The 21104-nt window shown below is 47.4% G+C and overlaps 1 protein-coding gene across 1 annotated transcript in view; it reads left to right on the top strand.

Annotated features, from left to right (window-relative positions):
* LRIG1 (leucine rich repeats and immunoglobulin like domains 1) overlaps positions 1 to 21104 on the top strand; it is a 116758-nt gene that overhangs the window by 78254 nt on the left and 17400 nt on the right. Inside the window, exons 6-14 of the mRNA XM_075321389.1 lie at positions 1 to 75; positions 1640 to 1783; positions 4600 to 4743; positions 6266 to 6409; positions 11736 to 11879; positions 15321 to 15401; positions 17874 to 17945; positions 18602 to 18673; positions 19605 to 19768. The exon at positions 1 to 75 is cut by the window's left edge and continues 2 nt beyond it. Coding sequence (XP_075177504.1) covers positions 1 to 75; positions 1640 to 1783; positions 4600 to 4743; positions 6266 to 6409; positions 11736 to 11879; positions 15321 to 15401; positions 17874 to 17945; positions 18602 to 18673; positions 19605 to 19768 — 1040 coding nt within the window. The remainder of the gene's footprint in view (positions 76 to 1639; positions 1784 to 4599; positions 4744 to 6265; positions 6410 to 11735; positions 11880 to 15320; positions 15402 to 17873; positions 17946 to 18601; positions 18674 to 19604; positions 19769 to 21104) is intronic.

Below are 21104 nucleotides of genomic sequence, written 5' to 3'. Positions count from 1 at the left end.
CCTGGACTTGAGCGCTAATGAGATCACAGAAATCCGAAGTGGTTCATTCCCCTCGCGCCTTCGTATAAAAGACCTGTAAGTATCTGATTATCGATTATCCTTGTGTACGTGCATTGGTGCCATGGTATCAAGTGTTCATCCATAAACAGTAACAATATTAGCTGGTTTCACACGCTATGTCATGCTCTCGCTCGCTTAATCAGATGTGCTTTTGCTCATTCATTTGCTTGCTCTGCAACTGTTGCTAACCCCCCCCCCCCCCCCAAGGCTGCCCCCTCCTCCCCTCTCTCCCGGGACACCACGCCCCCCCCCCCTCTCCCGCGGCGCCCTTGCTCTTGCGCCCTCCCTCACCCCCTCTCCCGGGACGCCCTCGCTCTTGCGCCCCCCTCTCCCGGGACGCCCTGGCTCTTGCACCCCCTCCTCTCCCGGGATGCCCTCGCTCTTGCGCCCCCCCTCTCCCGGGACGCCCTGGCTCTTGCACCCCCTCCTCTCCCGGGATGCCCTCGCTCTTGCGCCCCCCTCTCCCGGGACGCCCTGGCTCTTGCACCCCCTCCTCTCCCGGGACGCCCTGGCTCTTGCGCCCCCCCTCTCCCGGGACGCCCTGGCTCTTGCGCCCCCCCTCTCCCGGGACGCCCTCGCTCTTGCGCCCCCCCTCTCCCGGGACGCCCTCGCTCTTGCGCCCCCCCCCCTCTCCCGGGACGCCCTCGCTCTTGCGCCCCCCCCCCTCTCCCGGGACGCCCTCGCTCTTGCGCCCTCCTCACCCCCTCTCCCGGGACGCCCTCGCTCTTGCGCCCCCCTCTCCCGGGACGCCCTGGCTCTTGCAACCCCTCCTCTCCCGGGATGCCCTCGCTCTTGCGCCCCCCTCTTCGGGACGCCCTGGCTCTTGCACCCCCTCCTCTCCCGGGACGCCCTCGCTCATGCCCCCCCCTCTCCTTCTCCCGGGACGCCCTCGCTCCTGCCCCCCCTCTCCTTCTCCCAGGACGCCCTCGCTCATGCCCCCCCCCCCTCTCCTTCTCCCGGGACGCCCTCGCTCCTGCCCCCCCCCCTCTCCTTCTCCCGGGACGCCCTCGCTCCTGCCCCCCCTCTCCTTCTCCCGGGACGCCCTCGCTCCTGCCCCCCCTCTCCTTCTCCCGGGACGCCCTCGCTCATGCCCCCCCCCCCTCTCCTTCTCCCGGGACGTCCTCGCTCCTGCCCCCCCCTCTCCTTCTCCCGGGACGCCCTCGCTCCTGCCCCCCCTCTCCTTCTCCCAGGACGCCCTCGCTCTCCCCTGCTTTTGCACAAAATTGTGGATTAGTGAAATTGTTGTATGACAAAAAAGTTATAAAGAAATAAGTAGAAAAAAAAAATCTTCTCCGTCCCCTGGAATGTTGGTGCAGTTGTGTGCATTTTCCCACGCGGTGGCGTGGTACGGGTCCGGGGTACCTGCGGCTTTGCTGTGAGCTTTTCCTGGTACATGTATGTAGTACATACCGTTCTGGATCTTCTACCTGTCCATCATCTTCCTCGCTGACCTCCAGGCGGCTCTGTACACACCGCCATTCTACACAAATATGCCCTTTGCTTCACTTTGAAATAGTTGACATTTTATTTCTTTTCAGCAAATGTCTTTTTTTTTTTTTTTTTAATTCTTTTTCTACAGCAACCTGGGGAGCAACAAGCTGAGCAGCCTGGAGTCTGGAGCGTTTGACAGCCTGTCCCGGGCGCTGCTCACCCTGCGTCTGAGCAAGAACAGGATCTCCCAGCTTCCTGCCAAAGCGTTCAAGCTGCCCCTACTAACCCAACTGTAAGTGTGGGAGCGGGGCGTAATGGGGGGCTCCCTGCCCGCTCTGCACACGCCGCACCTCCGGGGATCACTGCGCCCACTGTGACACTCTGCAATGCCCTGTGCTCATTAATACCACAACACCCCATAAAACATGTATTAGGCCCCTTTTCTTTTAGATAAATGGTTATTTTGTAAAGATTAGGGGCCCGATTTCAGCTAATAAAGCCGCAGCCCGGGAGACCCTCAGCCCGGGAGACCCTCAGCCGATCAGGGGCCTCTCAAGCCTCAAACAGGCTTAATGCGATGGGTAATTTTATCACGCGCGCCGGTCGGGGGTCTGGCGCACAACTAACATGCGGAGACCACACAAGGGCTGATTAGGCCGGAAATGTTGTACAAGGTGATAGGAAAATAAATCTTCTTTTGTTGTTTCTTTCTTATACATAGAGGGCAGTATTCTAGTAGTTATATTCTTGTACATAGGGGGCAGTATTATAGTAGTTATATTCTTGTATATAGGGGGCAGTATTATAGCAGTTATATTCTTGTACATATAGGGGCAGTATTATAGTAGTTATATTCTTGTACATAGGGGACAGTATTATAGTAGTTATATTCTTGTATATAGGGGGCAGTATTATAGCAGTTATATTCTTGTACATATAGGGGCAGTATTATAGTAGTTATATTCTTGTACATAGGGGACAGTATTATAGTAGTTATATTCTTGTACATAGGGGACAGTATTATAGTAGTTATATTCTTGTACATAGGAGCAGTATTATAGTAGTTATATTCTTGTACATAGGGGTCAGTATTATAGTAGTTATATTCTTGTACATAGGGGCAGTATTATAGTAGTTATATTATTGTACATAGGGGGCAGTATTATAGTAGTTATATTCCTGTACATAGGAGCAGTATTATAGTAGTTATATTCTTGTATATAGGGGGCAGTATTATAGTAGTTATATTCTTGTACATAGGGGCAGTATTATAGTAGTTATATTCTTGTACATAGGGGCAGTATTATAGTAGTTATATTCTTGTATATAGGGGGCAGTATTATAGTAGTTATATTCTTGTACATAGGAGCAGTATTATAGTAGTTATATTCTTGTACATAGGAGCAGTATTATAGTAGTTATATTCTTGTACATAGGAGCAGTATTATAGTAGTTATATTCTTGTACATAGGGGGCAGTATTATAGTAGTTATATTCTTGTACATAGGGGCAGTATTATAGTAGTTATATTCTTGTACATAGGGGCAGTATTATAGTAGTTATATTCTTGTACATAGGGGCAGTATTATAGTAGTTATATTATTGTACATAGGGGGCAGTATTATAGTAGTTATATTCTTGTACATAGGGGCAGTATTATAGTAGTTATATTCTTGTACATAGGGGCAGTATTATAGATTATATTCTTGTACATAGGGGGCAGTATTATATTAGTTCTTGTACATAGGGGCAGTATTATATTAGTTATATTCTTGTACATAGGGAGCAGTATTATAGTAGTTATATTCTTGTACATAGGGGCAGTATTATAGTAGTTATATTCTTGTACATAGGGGACAGTATTATAGTAGTTATATTCTTGTACACAGGGACAGTATTATAGTAGTTATATTCTTGTACATAGGGGCAGTATTATAGATTATATTCTTGTACATAGGGGGCAGTATTATAGTAGTTATATTCTTGTACATAGGGGCAGTATTATAGTAGTTATATTCTTGTACATAGGGGCAGTATTATAGTAGTTATATTCTTGTACATAGGGGCAGTATTATAGTAGTTATATTCTTGTACATAGGGGACAGTATTATAGTAGTTATAATCTTGTACATAGGGGCAGTATTACAGTAGTTATATTCTTGTACATAGGAGCAGTATTACAGTAGTTATATTCTTGTACATAGGAGCAGTATTATAGTAGTTATATTCTTGTACATAGGAGCAGTATTATAGTAGTTATATTCTTGTACATAGGGGGCAGTATTATAGTAGTTATATTCTTGTACATAGGGGCAGTATTATAGTAGTTATATTATTGTACATAGAGGGCAGTATTATAGTAGTTATATTCTTGTACATAGGGGCAGTATTATAGTAGTTATATTCTTGTACATAGGGGCAGTATTATAGATTATATTCTTGTACATAGGGGGCAGTATTATATTAGTTCTTGTACATAGGGGCAGTATTATATTAGTTATATTCTTGTACATAGGGGGCAGTATTATAGTAGTTTTATTCTTGTATACTTTCATGATGGGGGTGTGTTTTTAGCTCTCGGTGGGATAGATAAGTAATTCGCCCTATAGATTGAGATCGCGGGTCTGTGTCGGGGCCGCTCTGCCCATTATGTATATCATTGTATAGTTATGTTTGCAGCCTTGTTGTTACTTTTACCCTCCAATAGCCTTTAAGTAACAGAAATCTGTCTCCAGGTCGCAGGTTCCCTACTTTTAATGCACTGCACGTCTGGCAGAGTTTGCTCCTGGGACGTATTTAATAATAAGAAAGTCATGTTTGGTTTCTTTAGAGCGGTGCACGGGGAGATTTGTTTTTTAACTAAGCGAGTATCACTTTACTAGCAATTCAGAGTGACAAGGCGGAGGACAATCACAGTCTTCAGATCCTTCCCGCACTTGTGTAGAGGCCTATAGTCCTTGCAGGCCATCATTTCCCCATGGAGGTGTAGATGGAGGGAGAGATTAGAGGCATGCGATCCGGCCGGCCCTTCATCCCTTACACTGTGTGCCCTGGGCTCTGTCACTTTGCGGCCTGACTACCTGCGACATGACATGTCTCTATTTGTAGGGAACTCAACCGGAATCGCATTCGCCTGATAGAGGGACTCACGTTCCAGGGGCTGGACAGCTTGGAGATTTTAAAGTTACAGCGCAACAATATCAGCAAGCTCACCGACGGGGCCTTTTGGGGCCTGGCGAGGATGCAGGTTCTGTAAGTATTAAATCATAAATCTGTTGGATCTAGTTTGCACTATAGCTGGGCTTAGAATGAAACAAATATCTGACACAAACCCCCATAAAGATAAAGGTTCAAATTCTGACTTCCTCCTCCCACCAGTAGGGGGAGCTCACCGTGCACTGTGTATACATTACAGTATGTATAGTATGTGGTGGGGTCCTAAGCTCCCACTAGTGGTATAAAGGTTCAAATTCTGACTTCCTCCTCCCACCAGTAGGGGGAGCTCACCGTGCACTGTGTATACATTACAGTATGTATAGTATGTGGTGGGGTCCTAAGCTCCCACTAGTGGTGGCTACATTCACCTGCAAGTTGGTGGCTTTCCTACCCCACATGTGAACAGTAGTGACTGAGAATTTGCAGCATGTAAAGTAATTGTTGCAACGTAATTTTTATCATTTTTCTTTATCATGTACTTAAGGATTGGGCTGTTTTAAACCTACAGGATTGACATATATATATATATATTATATATATACACACACACACACACCTGTGTGTGTGTGTGTGTGTGTGTGTGTGTGTGTATATATGTATGTGTATATATATATATATAATAAAAATAAATTCATATATATATATTCTATTTCATATTTATATATTAATTATACATTAATATTCATTTTATATATATATATATATATTGTACTTTTTATATATTATATTTCTTATTTATATATTAATAATTATATATTAATATTCAATTTATATATATATATATATTGTACTTTTTATATATTAATTATATTTCTTATTTATATATTAATAATTATATATTAATATTCAATATATATATATATATATATATATATATAATTATTTTTACTATCAATTGATATTTTTTTATTTTTTTTACTTTTATTGACTAATTTCTAAAGCTGTTATTTTTCCACATGTAACTACTTTTTTTTTTTATGGTATACATTTTATTTTTTTATTTTTTTTTGCCAGTTTTTTGTGTTCCAAACAATTTATTACTTGCCTTTTTAATAATTACATTTGCGGATGAATGGGAAAAATGCAACAATTTCTCTATTGTATTTTTGGCCACTTTGCACTAATTGCTTTACATATGTAAAGAAAAAAAAAAAGTATGTGTTGCTGTCTACAAATCATAGATGCCAAATCAATTTTTTAAGGAAATAAAAGTACATTTTTTTGGGAAGGGGTTAACCCAAATTAATCATGGGGTGGTACATGTTGTTGTGCACAGGCCGGTCTCCCTATATCCTACACTTTACACAATGCTCCTCCTGCCTGGCGTGATTAGCGGATGTGGTGGTTTGGATGCGGCGGCCTATTTTGCCGGTTGCGGGTCTAGATCCGTCCCGTTGAACTTCCACAGCTGAATAAATGTTAGGTAAACAGTGACAATCTTGTTTCTATCTGCAGCGAATATTTGTATGATGAATGTATATACGGCATGGAAAGGCCACGCTTTAACCGCCAGTGTTGTCCTTTTTTTCTCTTTCCTCCCGCTCGCCTGTCTCTGCAGACATCTGGAACATAACAGCTTGACAGAAGTGAACAGCGGATCTCTTTACGGGCTCAGATCGCTGCAGCAACTATACCTCAGCAACAACTCGATATCCAAAATCAGCTCCAAAGGCTGGAGCTTCTGCCAGAAACTGCAAGAGCTGTAAGTGACGTCCACACCTCCGTCTACCACCCCCTTCTAGTAATGGAAGTCACAGCTGCTATCCTGATGAAGCAGAAATAGCAAAATGCAATATACACAGCACGAGTGCATCTGATGTAGGCTGCAAAGTTCTATCTGCAATCCATTTTTATGGCCAATATCTTGAGTGAATATGTCGGCACCATCACTTGCTGCCCCTGGCTACATGTCATCGAAGCTCGATTACTCTGTAGTCTATAGATGACTATTGAAGCGTCACATTTACACGCAACCGTTTACTATTGCATTGTTAAATGGGTATTCATTCCATGGGATATGGCAGAATTATATGGTACATGTGAATCCCACCAACTGGCCTGAATCTTGTGACGGGCTTTTTTTTTTTTGAGGTATATGTGGGATTCACAAATTGGCAAGGTGTGAAGACCCCTGGCCATTGACTACTTGGTAAGATGCACAGTAATAATCAGAAGTGCTAATAAATACTGAATGATTGTTACACGATCAGTGTATCACCTGAGAGTCCAAGAGGATTTTACGAGACCAAATAAATTATTAGAATTTATACGAAGGATAGACAGCGCCCAGGTCCTGCAGCGCCCAGGTCCTGCAGCGCCCAGGTCCTGCAGCCCCCAGGTCCAGCCCTCAAAACTAAATTACTAGGCAGTGCCTGCAACATCATCATCATGCAGTGCGATACACAAGTGACGCCGCGCGTACTTTTTAGGAGGTTCGCTGTCCACTATCTCACAGGATCTTGTGAATCACTTTGCTCAGCTCCAGTAAGCAATGCTATTCACGCTCATTCACAGCAAGCAGAGATGTTGAAAATGTTGAGGAATTGATGCACAAAGTCGGATTGAAAGTTTCCATTAGAATGTAAGATGAACAGTGTTCTCCGCTTTAGACAATTACCATCGATCGGCTGTAATCTGTGGAGGAACCTGGTAGTGTGTGGTTTTCCAACAGCGCCCCCAGAGGGAAAATGAGGTATTACACATTGCCTATTCCCATCAGTGGGCTGTGTGTGTGGCGCTGGTCCTCCAGGGGGACAGATACTTTGTATCCACAGACGAGGATTGGCAACAAAACAGTATGTTATTGCCTTTTTCCATGGATCGGAGCGGCCTGCAGCAATGTATCGCTCCGGACACCAGACCACCTCGTATGATGAAATGCCCCAATTAGTGCTAGTGTCGGGGGCCGCACTTTACCCCCCCCCTTTTTTTGGTTATTTATGCGACTAAAAGCCTAAAATATATAATATACAGGTCATATAGATCTATTCCTGCGCCGCTGGTGACAGATGTTTTCTCTGCATTTTATCAAAGTGAACTTTTTCTTGCTTTAAGAAAACCCAGGTCTTGGGTTACTTTCTCAGAAATGAGTTTATCTCTTGGCGAAATTCTTAAATAGTAAGTGTAGACATTATTTTGGGTGCGCGCCAGTACGAGAGTTAACTCTTTATGAAGTGTTGCATAGCTCATTAGTCAGGGATGAACAGGCCGGGATCGTGGAGCCGGGACAAGACCTTAAATACAAGACCTTAAATACACTGGATTCTATACTTTATATCTTTAAAGGGGTTATCCGGCTTCTTTTGACTTTTTTTCATTATTACACTATTGGGCTACATTGGGGCAGGTGCGCGCTGTCTGTGTCATCATGGGTCATCTGTGTATGTGCATCAGTCTGTGTCCTGCGCCAGCCCCGCGGATGCCCGCACTTCTCACGCCGCGGGGCTGGCAGGGAGCGGGACACTGACTGCTAAAGGTGGTATCACACACAGCGACAACGACGTCGCTGCTACGTCACCATTTTCTGTGACGATGCAGCGACGTCCCGTCGCTGTCGCTGTGTGTGACATCCAGCAACGAGCTGGCCCCTGCTGTGAGGTCGCCGGTCGTTGCTGAATGTCCAGCTTCATTTTTTGGTCGTCGCTCTCCCGCTGTGACGCACAGATCGCTGTGTGTGACAGCGAGAGAGCGACGAAATGAAGCGAGCAGGGAGCAGGAGCCGGCAGCTGCGGTAAGCTGTAACCAAGGTAAACATTGGGTAACCAAGGTGGTTACCCGATATTTACCTTCGTTACCAGCCTCCGCCGCTCTCACGCTGCCAGCGCCGGCTCCTGCTGTCTGCACATGTAGCTGCAGGACACATCGTGTAATTAACCCGATGTGTACTGTAGCTAGGAGAGCAGGGAGCCAGCGCTCAGTGTGCGCGGCTCCCTGCTCTCTACACATGTAGCTGCAGGTTAGATTAGATGAGATAATTACCTGCTGTGACGATCTCCTGCCTCCTGACGTCACCGCGGTCACCCCGAGACTGTCACTAGCAGTGACGTCACGGGCTCTCGCGATACTGCGTAGAACGCGGCGGGCATAGAAGTCAGTGACAGCGCTGACGTCAGGAGAGCAGGAGATCGTTACTGCAGGAAATGATCTCATCTAACCTCCTGACGGCAGCGCTCGTCATCCCCTGCAGTGACCTGGACTGACCTATTGATGTTAGCTCAGGTCACTGCACGGCTCTCCCAGCCAATGGGGAACATTTTGTTCTTCATTAACTTGGAGTCTCATTGACTATGGTATGGATCGCCGTGCGACCCCCTTATTGGATTACGCCGGACCCGGATTGGATTGTTCTTGTCAATAAATTGTTGAAAGAGGGAATGTGGGGAGTGTTTTTTCAAATAAAAATTTTTTTGTTGTCTATTTTTTATTTCTTACTGACTGGGTTGGTGATGTCGGGTATTTGATAGACGCCTGACCTCACCAACCCCAGGGCTTGATGCCAGGTGACATTACACATCTGGCATCAACCCCATATATTACCTATCTATTACCTATTATCTAATGGATGCGCCACTTCTGGGGCAGCTGTAGCCTGCTATTTTTAGGCTGGGGAGTGTCCAATAACGGTGGACCTCCCTAGTCTGAGAATACCAGACCACAGCTGTCCACTTTACCTTGGCTGGTGATGCAATTTGGGGGGGACCCCACGTTTTTTGTTTTAAATTATTTATTTAATTTTAAATAGCGTGGGGTGCCCTCTGTTTTGGATTACCAGCCAAGGTGAAGCCGCCAGCTGTGGTCTGCAGGCTGCAGCCGTCTGCTTTACCCTAGCTGGCTACAAAAGATAGGGGGGACCTCACGTCGTTTTTTTTTTAATTATTTATTTATTGGCTAAATACAAGGCTAAGCACCCTTTAGTGCCACATGAAAGGCACTAAAGGGTGCCAGCTTAGACTATGCGGGGGGGGTAGGACATTATATTGGTCTTTCTCATCTATTATCTATCCCTCTATCTATCCCTTGATTCATTCATCCATCCCTCTATTTATCCCTCTAGCTATCTAGCTGCTTCCGTTTTTTTGCAGTATGAAAAAAATAGGAAGGTACGCAGATGACACACGGACCATATACAGAACGGAACGGATGCCACACAGTAGCTGCTTCCGGGTCGGCTGTGTCGCGCATCATGAATATGCGCGACAATAATGAGCCGGCTCAGAAGCAGCAGGGAGAACGGGCTGCAGAGGACATCGCTGGAGCCGGGTGAGTTAAAATGTTTTTTTATTTTAAAAGCACGTTTTTTCTGGCACGTGTTTCACGGACCACACCACTGCGTGGTCCGTGGGAGATCAGTGATGCCAGAAAAAAATGGACATGTCTCCGTGCGGCAATCACGCACACGCGGGTACGCCGCACGGAGACACGTGCAGTGACAAATCACTGACGTGTGAGCAGACCCATTCATTATAATGGGTCTGCGTATGTCAGTGATTCTGGTACGTTTAAAAAAAAAAGCACAAACGTCCCAGAATCACTGACATGTGAAAGGGGCCTTACACAGTATTCATTTATCTATAAGGGGTGAGGAACATGTAACAACTCTTTCTGTTACCATTGTTGATGGGATGTGAGCTGATAGCTGTGTCACAGATGAGAGAAGCTGGATCTGGGGCGTTTCTGGACACTGAGGCCGGGCAGGGGGCGTTTCTGGACACTGAGGCCGGGCAGGGGGGCGTTTCTGGACACTGAGGCCGGGCAGGGGGCGTTTCTGGACACTGAGGCCGGGCAGGGGGGGCGTTTCTGGACACTGAGGCCGGGCAGGGGGCGTTTCTGGACACTGAGGCCGGGCAGGGGGCGTTTCTGGACACTGAGGCCGGGCAGGGGGCGTTTCTGGACACTGAGGCCGGGCAGGGGGCGTTTCTGGACACTGAGGCCGGGCAGGGGGCGTTTCTGGACACTGAGGCCGGGCAGGGGGCGTTTCTGGACACTGAGGCCGGGCAGGAGGCGTTTCTGGACACTGAGGCCGGGCAGGGGGCGTTTCTGGACACTGAGGCCGGGCAGGGGGCGTTTCTGGACACTGAGGCCAGGCAGGGGGCGTTTCTGGACACTGAGGCCGAGCAGGGGGCGTTTCTGGACACTGAGGCCGAGCAGGGGGCGTTTCTGGACACTGAGGCCGGGCAGGGGGCGTTTCTGGACACTGAGGCCGGGCAGGGGGCGTTTCTGGACACTGAGGCCGGGCAGGGGGCGTTTCTGGACACTGAGGCCGGGCAGGGGGCGTTTCTGGACACTGAGGCCGGGCAGGGGGCGTTTCTGGACACTGAGGCCGAGCAGGGGGCGTTTCTGGACACTGAGGCCGGGCAGGGGGCGGGGCTGGACACTGAGGCCGGGCAGGGGGCGGGGCTGGACACTGAGGCCGGGCAGGGGGCGGGGCTGGACACTGAGGCCAGGCAGGGGGCGTTTCTGGACACTGAGGCCGAGCAGGGGGCGTTTCTGGACACTGAGGCCGGGCAGGGGGGCGTTTTTGGACACTGAGGCCGGGCGGTGCCAGCTCTGACTGAGGTTTGGCAACCAAAAATACAGGAAATTGTCATGTTTGTTGGAGCTAAATGTAAACAAGGAGCTGCAGAGAATAAAGGGTGAATTCAAGAAGAACAAAAGTTAGAAAACAAAAAATAACAATGTAGGGGTGATTTATATGACAATACAGCACAGATTAGCTTACAATTTTTTTTGGAGTGTATGTCGGATAACTCCTTTAAGGATTGCCTTATTTTATTTTTCTTTTAACATCTGCCTCCATCCGTTTACACAGTCTGTTATTACACATGGTCTTTCCCATACAGTTTGTGTGTTGGGTGCAGTACCAGACACGGCCATTGAGCAAGGGTGGCGCTGCTTCTAGATAAAAATCATTGGGATTTTCTGTATGTCGAGCTTTTTTGTTTTTTTTTATTAAATGTTTGAAAGTTCAGTTCCTCTGGTCAAAGAGTTGTCTTTTCTCCCCCAATAATGTCTTCTTGTCTCCTCCACAGAGTCCTGTCCCATAACAACCTCACCCGGTTAGAGGAGGGAAGCCTTGCCGACCTGGGCTCTCTGACCGTCCTGCGTCTCAGCCATAATTCTATTAATCTCATCGCTGACGAGGCTTTTAAAGGGCTCCAGAAGCTGCGGATATTGTAAGTATTTCAATTAACGGGCTGTTGTGTTCCATCATCATAGTTGTATATGGAACGGTGCAACTGGGTACATGGGATCACACTATACACAGGAAATAAATCTGTATATGTGTATACCCCAATTTTTTAATTGCTAGTGATGAGCGGGCACTACCATGCTCAGGTGCTCAGTACTGGTAACGTGATGAGCGGGCACTACCATGCTCGGGTGCTCAGTCCTGCACGACTCATGTATCATGGAAGTTAATGGGGGACTCTAGCATTTTTCCAGATCTTCTAGAAAAATGCTCAAGTTCCCCATTGACTTCCATTCTACTAGTGTACTTGAATCGCGCCCATCCGAGCATCCGACTGCTCATTATAGTTACCGAGCATCTGAGCATGGTAGTGCCCGCTCATCACTAATCACCAGTACAGAGCACCCGAGCATGGTAGTGCCCGCTCATCACTAGTCACCAGTACTGAGCACCTGAGCATGGTAGTGCCCGCTCATCACTAGTCACCAGTACTGAGCACCTGAGCATGGTAGTGCCCGCTCATCACTAGTTACCAGTACTGAGCACCCGAGCATGGTAGTGCCCGCTCATCACTAGTTACCAGTACTGAGCACCTGAGCATGGTAGTGCCCGCTCATCACTAGTTACCAGTACTGAGCACCCGAGCATGGTAGTGCCCTCTCATCACTAGTTACTAGTACTGAGCACCTGAGCATGGTAGTGCCCGCTCATCACTAGTTACTAGTACTGAGCACCTGAGCATGGTAGTGCTCGCTCATCACTAGTTACGAGTACTGAGCACCCGAGCATGGTAGTGCCCGCTCATCACTAGTTACTAGTACTGAGCACCTGAGCATGGTAGTGCCCGCTCATCACTAGTTCCGAGTACTGAGCACCCGAACATGGTAGTGCCCGCTCATCACTAGTTCCGAGTACTGAGCACCCGAGCATGGTAGTGCCCGCTCATCACTAGTTCCGAGTACTGAGCACCCGAGCATGGTAGTGCCCGCTCACCAATAATCAGAACCTGTTGGGTTAAGCCATTGGCACTGATCCGCAGTACCAGACTGCGCCTGTGGATAAGGGTGGTGCTTTTTTTAGTCTTATACAACCCAATCAAAAACCTTTACCCAAATCTTTGTAACTAAACCTTCCCTTCGGTCCCGTTTTGCCGTCAACCAGGAAAATGTCTGGAGAGAAGTTAGATTTTTGAAGATTTTTTTTTCCATTATTGCGCCGGTGTAGAGAGCAGGTTTTTTGTTTTTTTAGCAATGAACTGTTAAACGTTTGCCTCCCCCCATCCAAAATCCTGGTAGCATTTCCCGCTTTCCCTCTCCGCCCTCCTCCCTGGAGGGATCTGCAGCCGCAGTATCTGGCACTCTGGACGGGGCGCGGGATGCCGGCTGTTGGTGCCTGACACTTTATTTGGGATTTGTAGTTTTCTAAAAAGATTTGGGGAATCTGGATGTGCTGAGATCTTTCAGCTGGGGAAGAATAGCAGAGGGCGATGGTGGGCGAGCTCTAATTTAATAATCGGGGGTGCGCACAGGCTCCCACACCTGGTGAAAGGGAGCCAGGCATGCTTTAATTACAGCCCATTGTCTGCTGCCTTTACATGGTGCGAAAACTGCTGAATTACTGGGCTATTCACATCGAGGTCACCCTGGAAGACCCCACAGTCCTGCGATTAACAGGGACACTCGCATTTAGATGCAGCCAGCCAGAAAGAACGGGAAATTGGCATGGGAGAGGAGAGGGCTGAATAGCGTGAGCCATGGGCTAAAGCCCCTCATTGTCTCCCCCACAATACACAGGCAAGTGTCCAATGGAAGAAGCCAGAATGCAGCATGGACGCATTGTAACGTTATGGATTTAGTGTAGAAATAACAATGCCACTACATCATTCCAGCACACCGACACTGCGGCATTCCAGCACACCAACACCGCAGCTGTGTTAATGCATTTGTAGCAGAGCTGTGTATATAAATGCACATATATAGTATAGCTTTGTGTGTAATTGTGCATATGTAGCTGAGCTGTGTGCAAATATGCATATGTAGCTGAGCTGTGTATAAATGTGCACATGTAGCAGAGCTGTGTGTGTAAATATGCATATGTAGCTGAGCTGTGTGTAAATGTGCACATGTATCTGTGCTGAGTATGTAAGTGCGCTCATGTAGCTGAGCTGTGTATGTAAGTGCGCTCATGTAGCTGAGCTGTGTATGTAAGTGTGCTCATGTAGCTGAGCTGTGTATGTAAGTGTGCTCATGCAGCAGAGCTGTGTACGTAAGTGTGCTCATGTAGCTGAGCTGTGTATGTAAGTGTGCTCATGCAGCAGAGCTGTGTACGTAAGTGTGCTCATGTAGCTGAGCTGTGTATGTAAGTGCGCTCATGTAGCTGAGCTGTGTATGTAAGTGTGCTCATGTAGCTGAGCTGTGTATGGAAGTGTGCACATGTATCTGTGCTGAGTATGTAAGTGCACTCATCTAGCTGAGCTGTGTATGTAAGTGCGCTCATGTAGCTGAGCTGTGTATGTAAGTGCGCTCATGTAGCTGGGCTGTGTATGTAAGTGTGCTCATGTAGCTGAGCTGTGTATGGAAGTGTGCTCATGTAGCTGAGCTGTGTATGGAAGTGTGCTCATGTAGCTGAGCTGTGTATGTAAGTGTGCACATGTATCTGTGCTGAGTATGTAAGTGCGCTCATCTAGCTGAGCTGTGTATGTAAGTGTGCTCATGCAGCAGAGCTGTGTACGTAAGTGCGCTCATGTAGCTGGGCTGTGTATGTAAGTGTGCTCATGTAGCTGAGCTGTGTATGGAAGTGTGCTCATGTAGCTGAGCTGTGTATGGAAGTGTGCTCATGTAGCTGAGCTGTGTATGGAAGTGTGCTCATGTAGCTGAGCTGTGTATGGAAGTGTGCTCATGTAGCTGAGCTGTGTATGGAAGTGTGCTCATGTAGCTGAGCTGTGTATGGAAGTGTGCTCATGTAGCTGAGCTGTGTATGGAAGTGTGCTCATGTAGCTGAGCTGTGTATGGAAGTGTGCTCATGTAGCTGAGCTGTGTATGGAAGTGTGCTCATGTAGTTGAGCTGTGTATGGAAGTGTGCTCATGTAGCTGAGCTGTGTATGTAAGTGCGCTCATGTAGCTGAGCTGTGTGTAAATGCGCTCATGTAGCTGAGCTGTGTATGTAAGTGTGCTCATGTAGCTGAGCTGTGTATGTAAATGCGCTCATGTAGCAGAGCTGAGTATGTAAGTGTGCTCATGTAGCAGAGCTGTGTATATTCACCAGTAGTATGTATCCAACACATGGTCACTGTGGCCAAAGCTAGTGTGGTCCTGGAAGGGTTAAATCCACTGCTAAATTCTAATGGTGGTTTTTGGTTCTTTTATTAACCCCTTCTTAACCCTTGCAGAATCTGATTGTACCTTGTCTTTTGTATTCTCCGCAGGGAGCTGGACCATAATGAGATCTCGGGCACAATAGAGGACAGCAATGGGGCCTTTCGAGGCCTGGACAGCCTGAACAAGCTGTGAGTACCTCACCTCCTAAAATCTGACTGTTCCCCTCCCCACTCCCCGAGCAGTAGGACCTCTTCCCCCCCTCCCGTGTGTGTCCTTTATTCGGCCGCACAAATGAGGACGACTGTTCACACATCTATCTTCTACAAAGAGCGGGCTCAATAGTCGAGCTCTAGAATAACCCGCATTGTATCCGGCCATTAATGGGGTGAGGTACTTGTGAAGGAAGTTTGGGAAAGTTGGTGAAAGTTTTTGGGTGGTCCCGGAACTAGGTGAGAAGTGGTGTGTGCCGGAAAAGAAAATCACTTGGCTAACAGGAAAGTAGAAGGATATGGATACAAATTAAAATGAAATTATTAATTATTTTGACACTAAATATGGCCGCTACAATTAAATAGAAACAATTACAACCAATGTAGGGGACGGCGATGCTGCGGGCTCGGAGGAGGGGGTGTCATGGCTCAGGAGGGAGGGTCAGCGATGCTGCGGGCTCGGAGGAGGGGGTGTCATGGCTCAGGAGGGTCACAGGAGGGAGGGTCAGCGATGCTGCGGGCTCGGAGGAGGGGGTGTCATGGCTCAGGAGGGTCACAGGAGGGAGGGTCAGTGATGCTGCAGGCTCGGAGGAGGGGGTGTCACTGCTCAGGAGGGTCACAGGAGGGAGGGTCAGCGATGCTGCGGGCTCGGAGGAGGGGGTGTCACGGCTCAGGAGGGTGAGTGGACGGAGGGTCGGCAATACTGCGAGCTCGGGGGTCTCACGGTGGCAGACGCCATTGATATGCTGGTGGACTGCAGGCTTCATTGAATCACCAGCGGTTGACAAGATTGACTTCAAGAAAATGGCCGCAGAGAAGGCGCGTGCGCAGATAAGCCTCCGCAGCCATTTTCTTGAAGTCCATTGCGTCAATTTGTGCACGCGCCGCCTCCGCAGCCATATTCTTGAAGTCCATTGCGTCAACCGCGGGCAATTAAATGAAGCCTGCAGCCCGCTTCCAAATCACTTGCTCCCACCGCATTGCTGACCCTCCGTCCTGTGACCCTCCTGAGCCGCTCCACTGTAGTGGCATCCCCTCCTCCTAGCTCTCAGCATCGCCGACCCTGCCTCCTGTGACCCCACTCTACCTCCGCCGTTCCGGTAAGCCCTATCCGGATTATAAGACGCACCCCTATTTTACCCCCAGTTAGGGGGGGGGGGAGATAGTGTGCCTTATAATCCGGAAAATACGGTACTTTAGTGGTCAGACATAAGTGATTACATTGTGCATGCCTGCAGTGCCCACTAACTAGGAGGAGATATTACATATTTACTGTATACAGGTCGCAAATAAAATTGCATGTCTAAAGTGGGCTCCCCCTAGTGGTGGCTGCATGCTGCTGAATTTTAATAATTAAAAAGTGAACGGCTGTATAGGCGCTTGTCTCTCAATTAAAATTATAGATTTTTTGTAGCGATCCGATGTTGCAATCTGGAGAAATTGATCATAGAAGTCATGTACACATTAGGCAGGGGGTGTGTCAGTTGGTCACACCCCAATGCGCCTCCAGTCTGATTTGCATTGGGGGTGTGTCATATGATTTCTACACCCTAATGCGCCTCCAGTCTGATTTACATTGGGGGGGTGTCAGTTGACTTCCACGCCCCCAATGCCCCTCCAGTCTGATTTGCATTGGGGTGGGAGGGTGGGGGTGTGGGTTGACTTCAATGCCACCAATGCACCTTGTTGTTCACGCCCCAATGCACCTCCAGCTTGATTTGTATTGGAGGTGTGTCAGTTTACTTCCACGCCCCCAATACGCCTCCAGTCTGATTTGCATTGGGGGGGGTGTGGGTTGACTTCCACACCCCCAGTCTGATTTGCATTGGGGGGGGTTTGACTTCCATGCCACCAGTGCACCTTGTTGTTCACGCCCCAATGCACCTCCAGCTTGATTTGTATTGGAGGTGTGTCAGTTGACTTCCACGCCCCCAATACACCTCCCGCCTGATTTGCATATGGCTTCTACATCAGATTTCTCAGGACCGCTACATTGGATCTGTACAAGAAAGGTATCGTTTTCATCGGGAGACCAGCACCTATTCAGCCATATGACTACTTCCAATTCTCTTTTCGGGTCGAGGAATGCCAAAAGTAGATTCCTAACCCCCTATAAAGCTATGTTTAGAAAATAAGCGGTGGAGATTCACTTGTAGGTGCGGGATATAATCTGACAGCGCGGTCATTAATGGCTTGTTAACAAGGGCACTGAATGGCGGCATTCTCTCATGAGAACATACGTGTGATTCGGCTCTGTCATCGCTGCTAAATTGCATCGCTGATAAAAAAAAAAAAAGGATCTCCTTACAGCGGGCAAAAGTAAGCGAGCCGCCCTAATCTGATGGCCGCGGACATGAGATCTGTGTCACCCCCGACTAATTCTGCTTTCTCTTCCTCTCCCGTTTCTCCCCCTTTTTTGTTTGTCTGACCCCTGATGTTTGGAAACTGCAGCTCTCTGTTTGGAAACAAGATCAAGTCGGTGGCCAGAAGCGCGTTCTCAGGCGTGGGGGCCCTGGAGCACCTGTGAGTGTCCCGGCATGCATTGCTATATTTTTTTTCTTTTTACAGTGGGTTGCCAAAAGTAGCTGCTTGAGAGGTCTGCGAGCAATTTAATAGCGTCTTTGTAAGCTGAGACGCTCGTCCATCTGAGCGGACCAGCTGCTTCCTTCTCATTATAAGTCAGCTTCAACTTTGGCCTCTCGTCGTGCCAAGAAAGGAGCGAGGGGAACATATGGCAAATTCGGGCGCATTTATTATTTTGCGATTTAAGCTGAGAACAGACAACACGGGCTCGGATGCGCACCAAGGCTCGGTCACTTACAAGGAGGACAGCACCTTAAGTTTCCTTTAAGAAAGTGACTTGTATGGAGCAAACTTGGCCGGAGAGGAGCAGATTTTTTTTTTTCCTCTCCTCTCCTCTCTCCTTCCCCGAGGGCCATAAATGCTTCTAGCACTGAATCAGCACTGGTTTCCTTTTATAAATGAAGTGCAGCCTGGACAGTATATCCCCGGGATGACGAGGCGCTCTAGTATTTATTAATATTCTGATTTGTGGAAATCATATTCACCGCCGCCAGCTGCACAGCACAGTCGTCTTACAGCCATTTACAATTAGAAGTTTAATGTTTGCAAAAATTAGATTTTTTTCCAAACTGATTTTTTTTTTTTTGTTTCGGCAGAAACCTTGGCGGTAATGCCATGCGGTCAGTGCAGGAGGAGGCGTTTGGAGAAATGAAGATGTTGAAAGAGCTGTAAGTAAAGTTTCGGTGTACAGAGTATTTTACTTCATTTTTTGGATGCAACCACATATTTGTATAATGCAGTGTTAAATGTGATCCCGGTCACATCCTGCACAGAAAAATGCAGCACAACTTCATTCAACAGAAGCCGCACAAAATTGGCACTACGTTCCCTGCTATTTGGGGGGTTCCATGTCCCTTTTAATTTTTGTATCCTTTGCTTTTATTTTCATCATTGCATCCCTTGCTTTTATTTTTGTCCTTGCATCCCTTGCTTTTATGTCTTTTCATCCCTTGTCCCTAGCTTTTCCTTATCTTGTATCCCTTGCCTTTTTTACCTCAACTGGCGTCCCTTGCCTTTTTTACCTCAACTGGCGTCCCTTGCCTTTTTTTACCTCAACTGGCGTCCCTTGCCTTTTTTCCTCAACTGGCGTCCCTTGCCTTTTTTTCCTCAACTCGTGTCCCTTGCCTTTTTTTTCCTCAACTCGCGTCCCTAGCCTTTTTTTTTTTTTTCCTCAACTTGCAAGTTGAGAAAAAAAAAGGCAAGGGACACAAGTTGAGGAAAAAAAAAAGGCGAGGGATGTGAGTTGAGGGAAAAAAAAGGCAAGGGATGCAAGTTGAGAAAAAAGGCAAGGGATGCAAGTTGAGAAAAAAAGGCAAGGGATGCAAGTTGAGAAAAAAAAAAGGCAAGGGACGCATCCCTTGCCTTTTTTTTTCCCTCAACTCTCATCCCTTGCCTTTATTTAATTCCCAAGCAACTTGTTGATTATTTATTATTATTATTATTATTATTAATAATAATTATTTTAAAAAAAAAAACACTTTTTCCCATGAATAATTTTTTTATCACCCCAATCCATAGACATCAGTGCGATGCTTGGTCAGGGAGTTAAATCCAAAAATGGCTGAAGTGTCTAACAAGGCTTTTTTTTCCCCCTCCTAGCTACATCAATAGTGAGAGCTTCTTGTGCGACTGCCATCTGAAGTGGCTTCCTCCGTGGCTGACTGGTAGAAAGCTGCAGTCCAATGTGAGATCTCTTTGCGCCCATCCAGAGTCTCTACAGAACAAGAGCATCTTCAGCGTCCCGGTGCAGAGCTTTGTGTGCGGTGGGTGTCACATTTTCTATTCTTACTATAAACTGATCGCATCTTCCGTGATTTTTGTAAACCAGATCCGGGTGCAGAAATACTTATCTGACCTCATCGTATAGAGATTATGGGGCCCGTCATACATGCGAGATATCGTCACTGATTGCAGAAATGATTCTGACCCATCTGATTTCCCTGACGTAACCGTTGCTGCTTATCTTACAAGGGAACATGATTGCCAGCAAGCCATTTTTTCGTTGCCAGAGCCCATACTATGTTGAGGGTTAAAGTCCTTGATGCAAATCCAGATTAGATGGTGTTATCTAGATCTTTATGGACGTCTGTCTACAGATGGCGGAGGACGGATGTACAGTTACTTAAGAAACCCACGCGAAATAAGACGACGTGTTCCATTGAGGAGCGAGAAGTAGATCTTCGATCTATAGTAATCTGATCCAACCCATAACCCAACGTCAGCCGCAGGAATCTGCACATCTGCGATAGCCGCTGACCAAAAGTGACCCAATCAATAGCAAACCAAAAAAAAAAAGTGCAAAAACTCCGGAGGACACATGTGTGCGTCACATGTGCCGCCTGCCGCTCACACCCAAATTCCAGCACTTCTCTCCTTTTGTGGTCCAGCTGGCTCCGAGCTCCGGACAGCTGAAAACACAATCCTGTCCCCACAGGACGGACGGTAAAAAACAAAAGGGTTAATTAAAACAAGGTAGAGGCCCATCAGGCCGAATTCCTAGTTTTCGTGCAGCGGTAAGGTACGTGGCTTGGAACGTTTTGCGTTGCTTATTTTGTTTACTGATTTGTGCTTTCCGCCGGAGGAACTCGCTGATGTGGAAATTCGTCATTTTTTTAGATTTTCAAAGCCTCCACATGTTAGACGAGCTCCGGCCTCCCGGAACGAGGGCGCGTACCTCACGTGTCTACCATCATTTTGGTATTAAGATTGTATTCATCACACTAATTAGGAAACTGTTTCCTATCAGTGGAGACCTTCAAAAGAACGTCGGCTTTAATGGAGAATAAACCGGTATTTAAAGGGGTGTTCCCAAAACTGTACCCGGGATAGGGGAACAACTAGAAAGGGGCTCTCCACCCCATGTATGACTGCTTTTTGGGGTGTATGGCCCCGAAATGGTTCTCCACCAACACTTAAGGAATCGAGGATGAACTGGGTATCCTGCCCCCACCATTCTAGTGACTGCTGAGTAGAGTTGAGCGGATCGGTCATAATCCGGGTCCGTCGGATCCGTATCGGGTTGCCGCCGAAGCCCGGATCCGATCCGGAATCCGCGGCCATGTTAATCAATGGGGGGAGAGAGAGATCCATCCGGATTTT

The sequence above is a fragment of the Anomaloglossus baeobatrachus genome, chromosome 8 (assembly GCF_048569485.1).
Source record: "Anomaloglossus baeobatrachus isolate aAnoBae1 chromosome 8, aAnoBae1.hap1, whole genome shotgun sequence".
Lineage (NCBI taxonomy): Eukaryota > Metazoa > Chordata > Amphibia > Anura > Aromobatidae > Anomaloglossus > Anomaloglossus baeobatrachus.
This window is presented reverse-complemented; position numbering and strand designations above follow the sequence as displayed.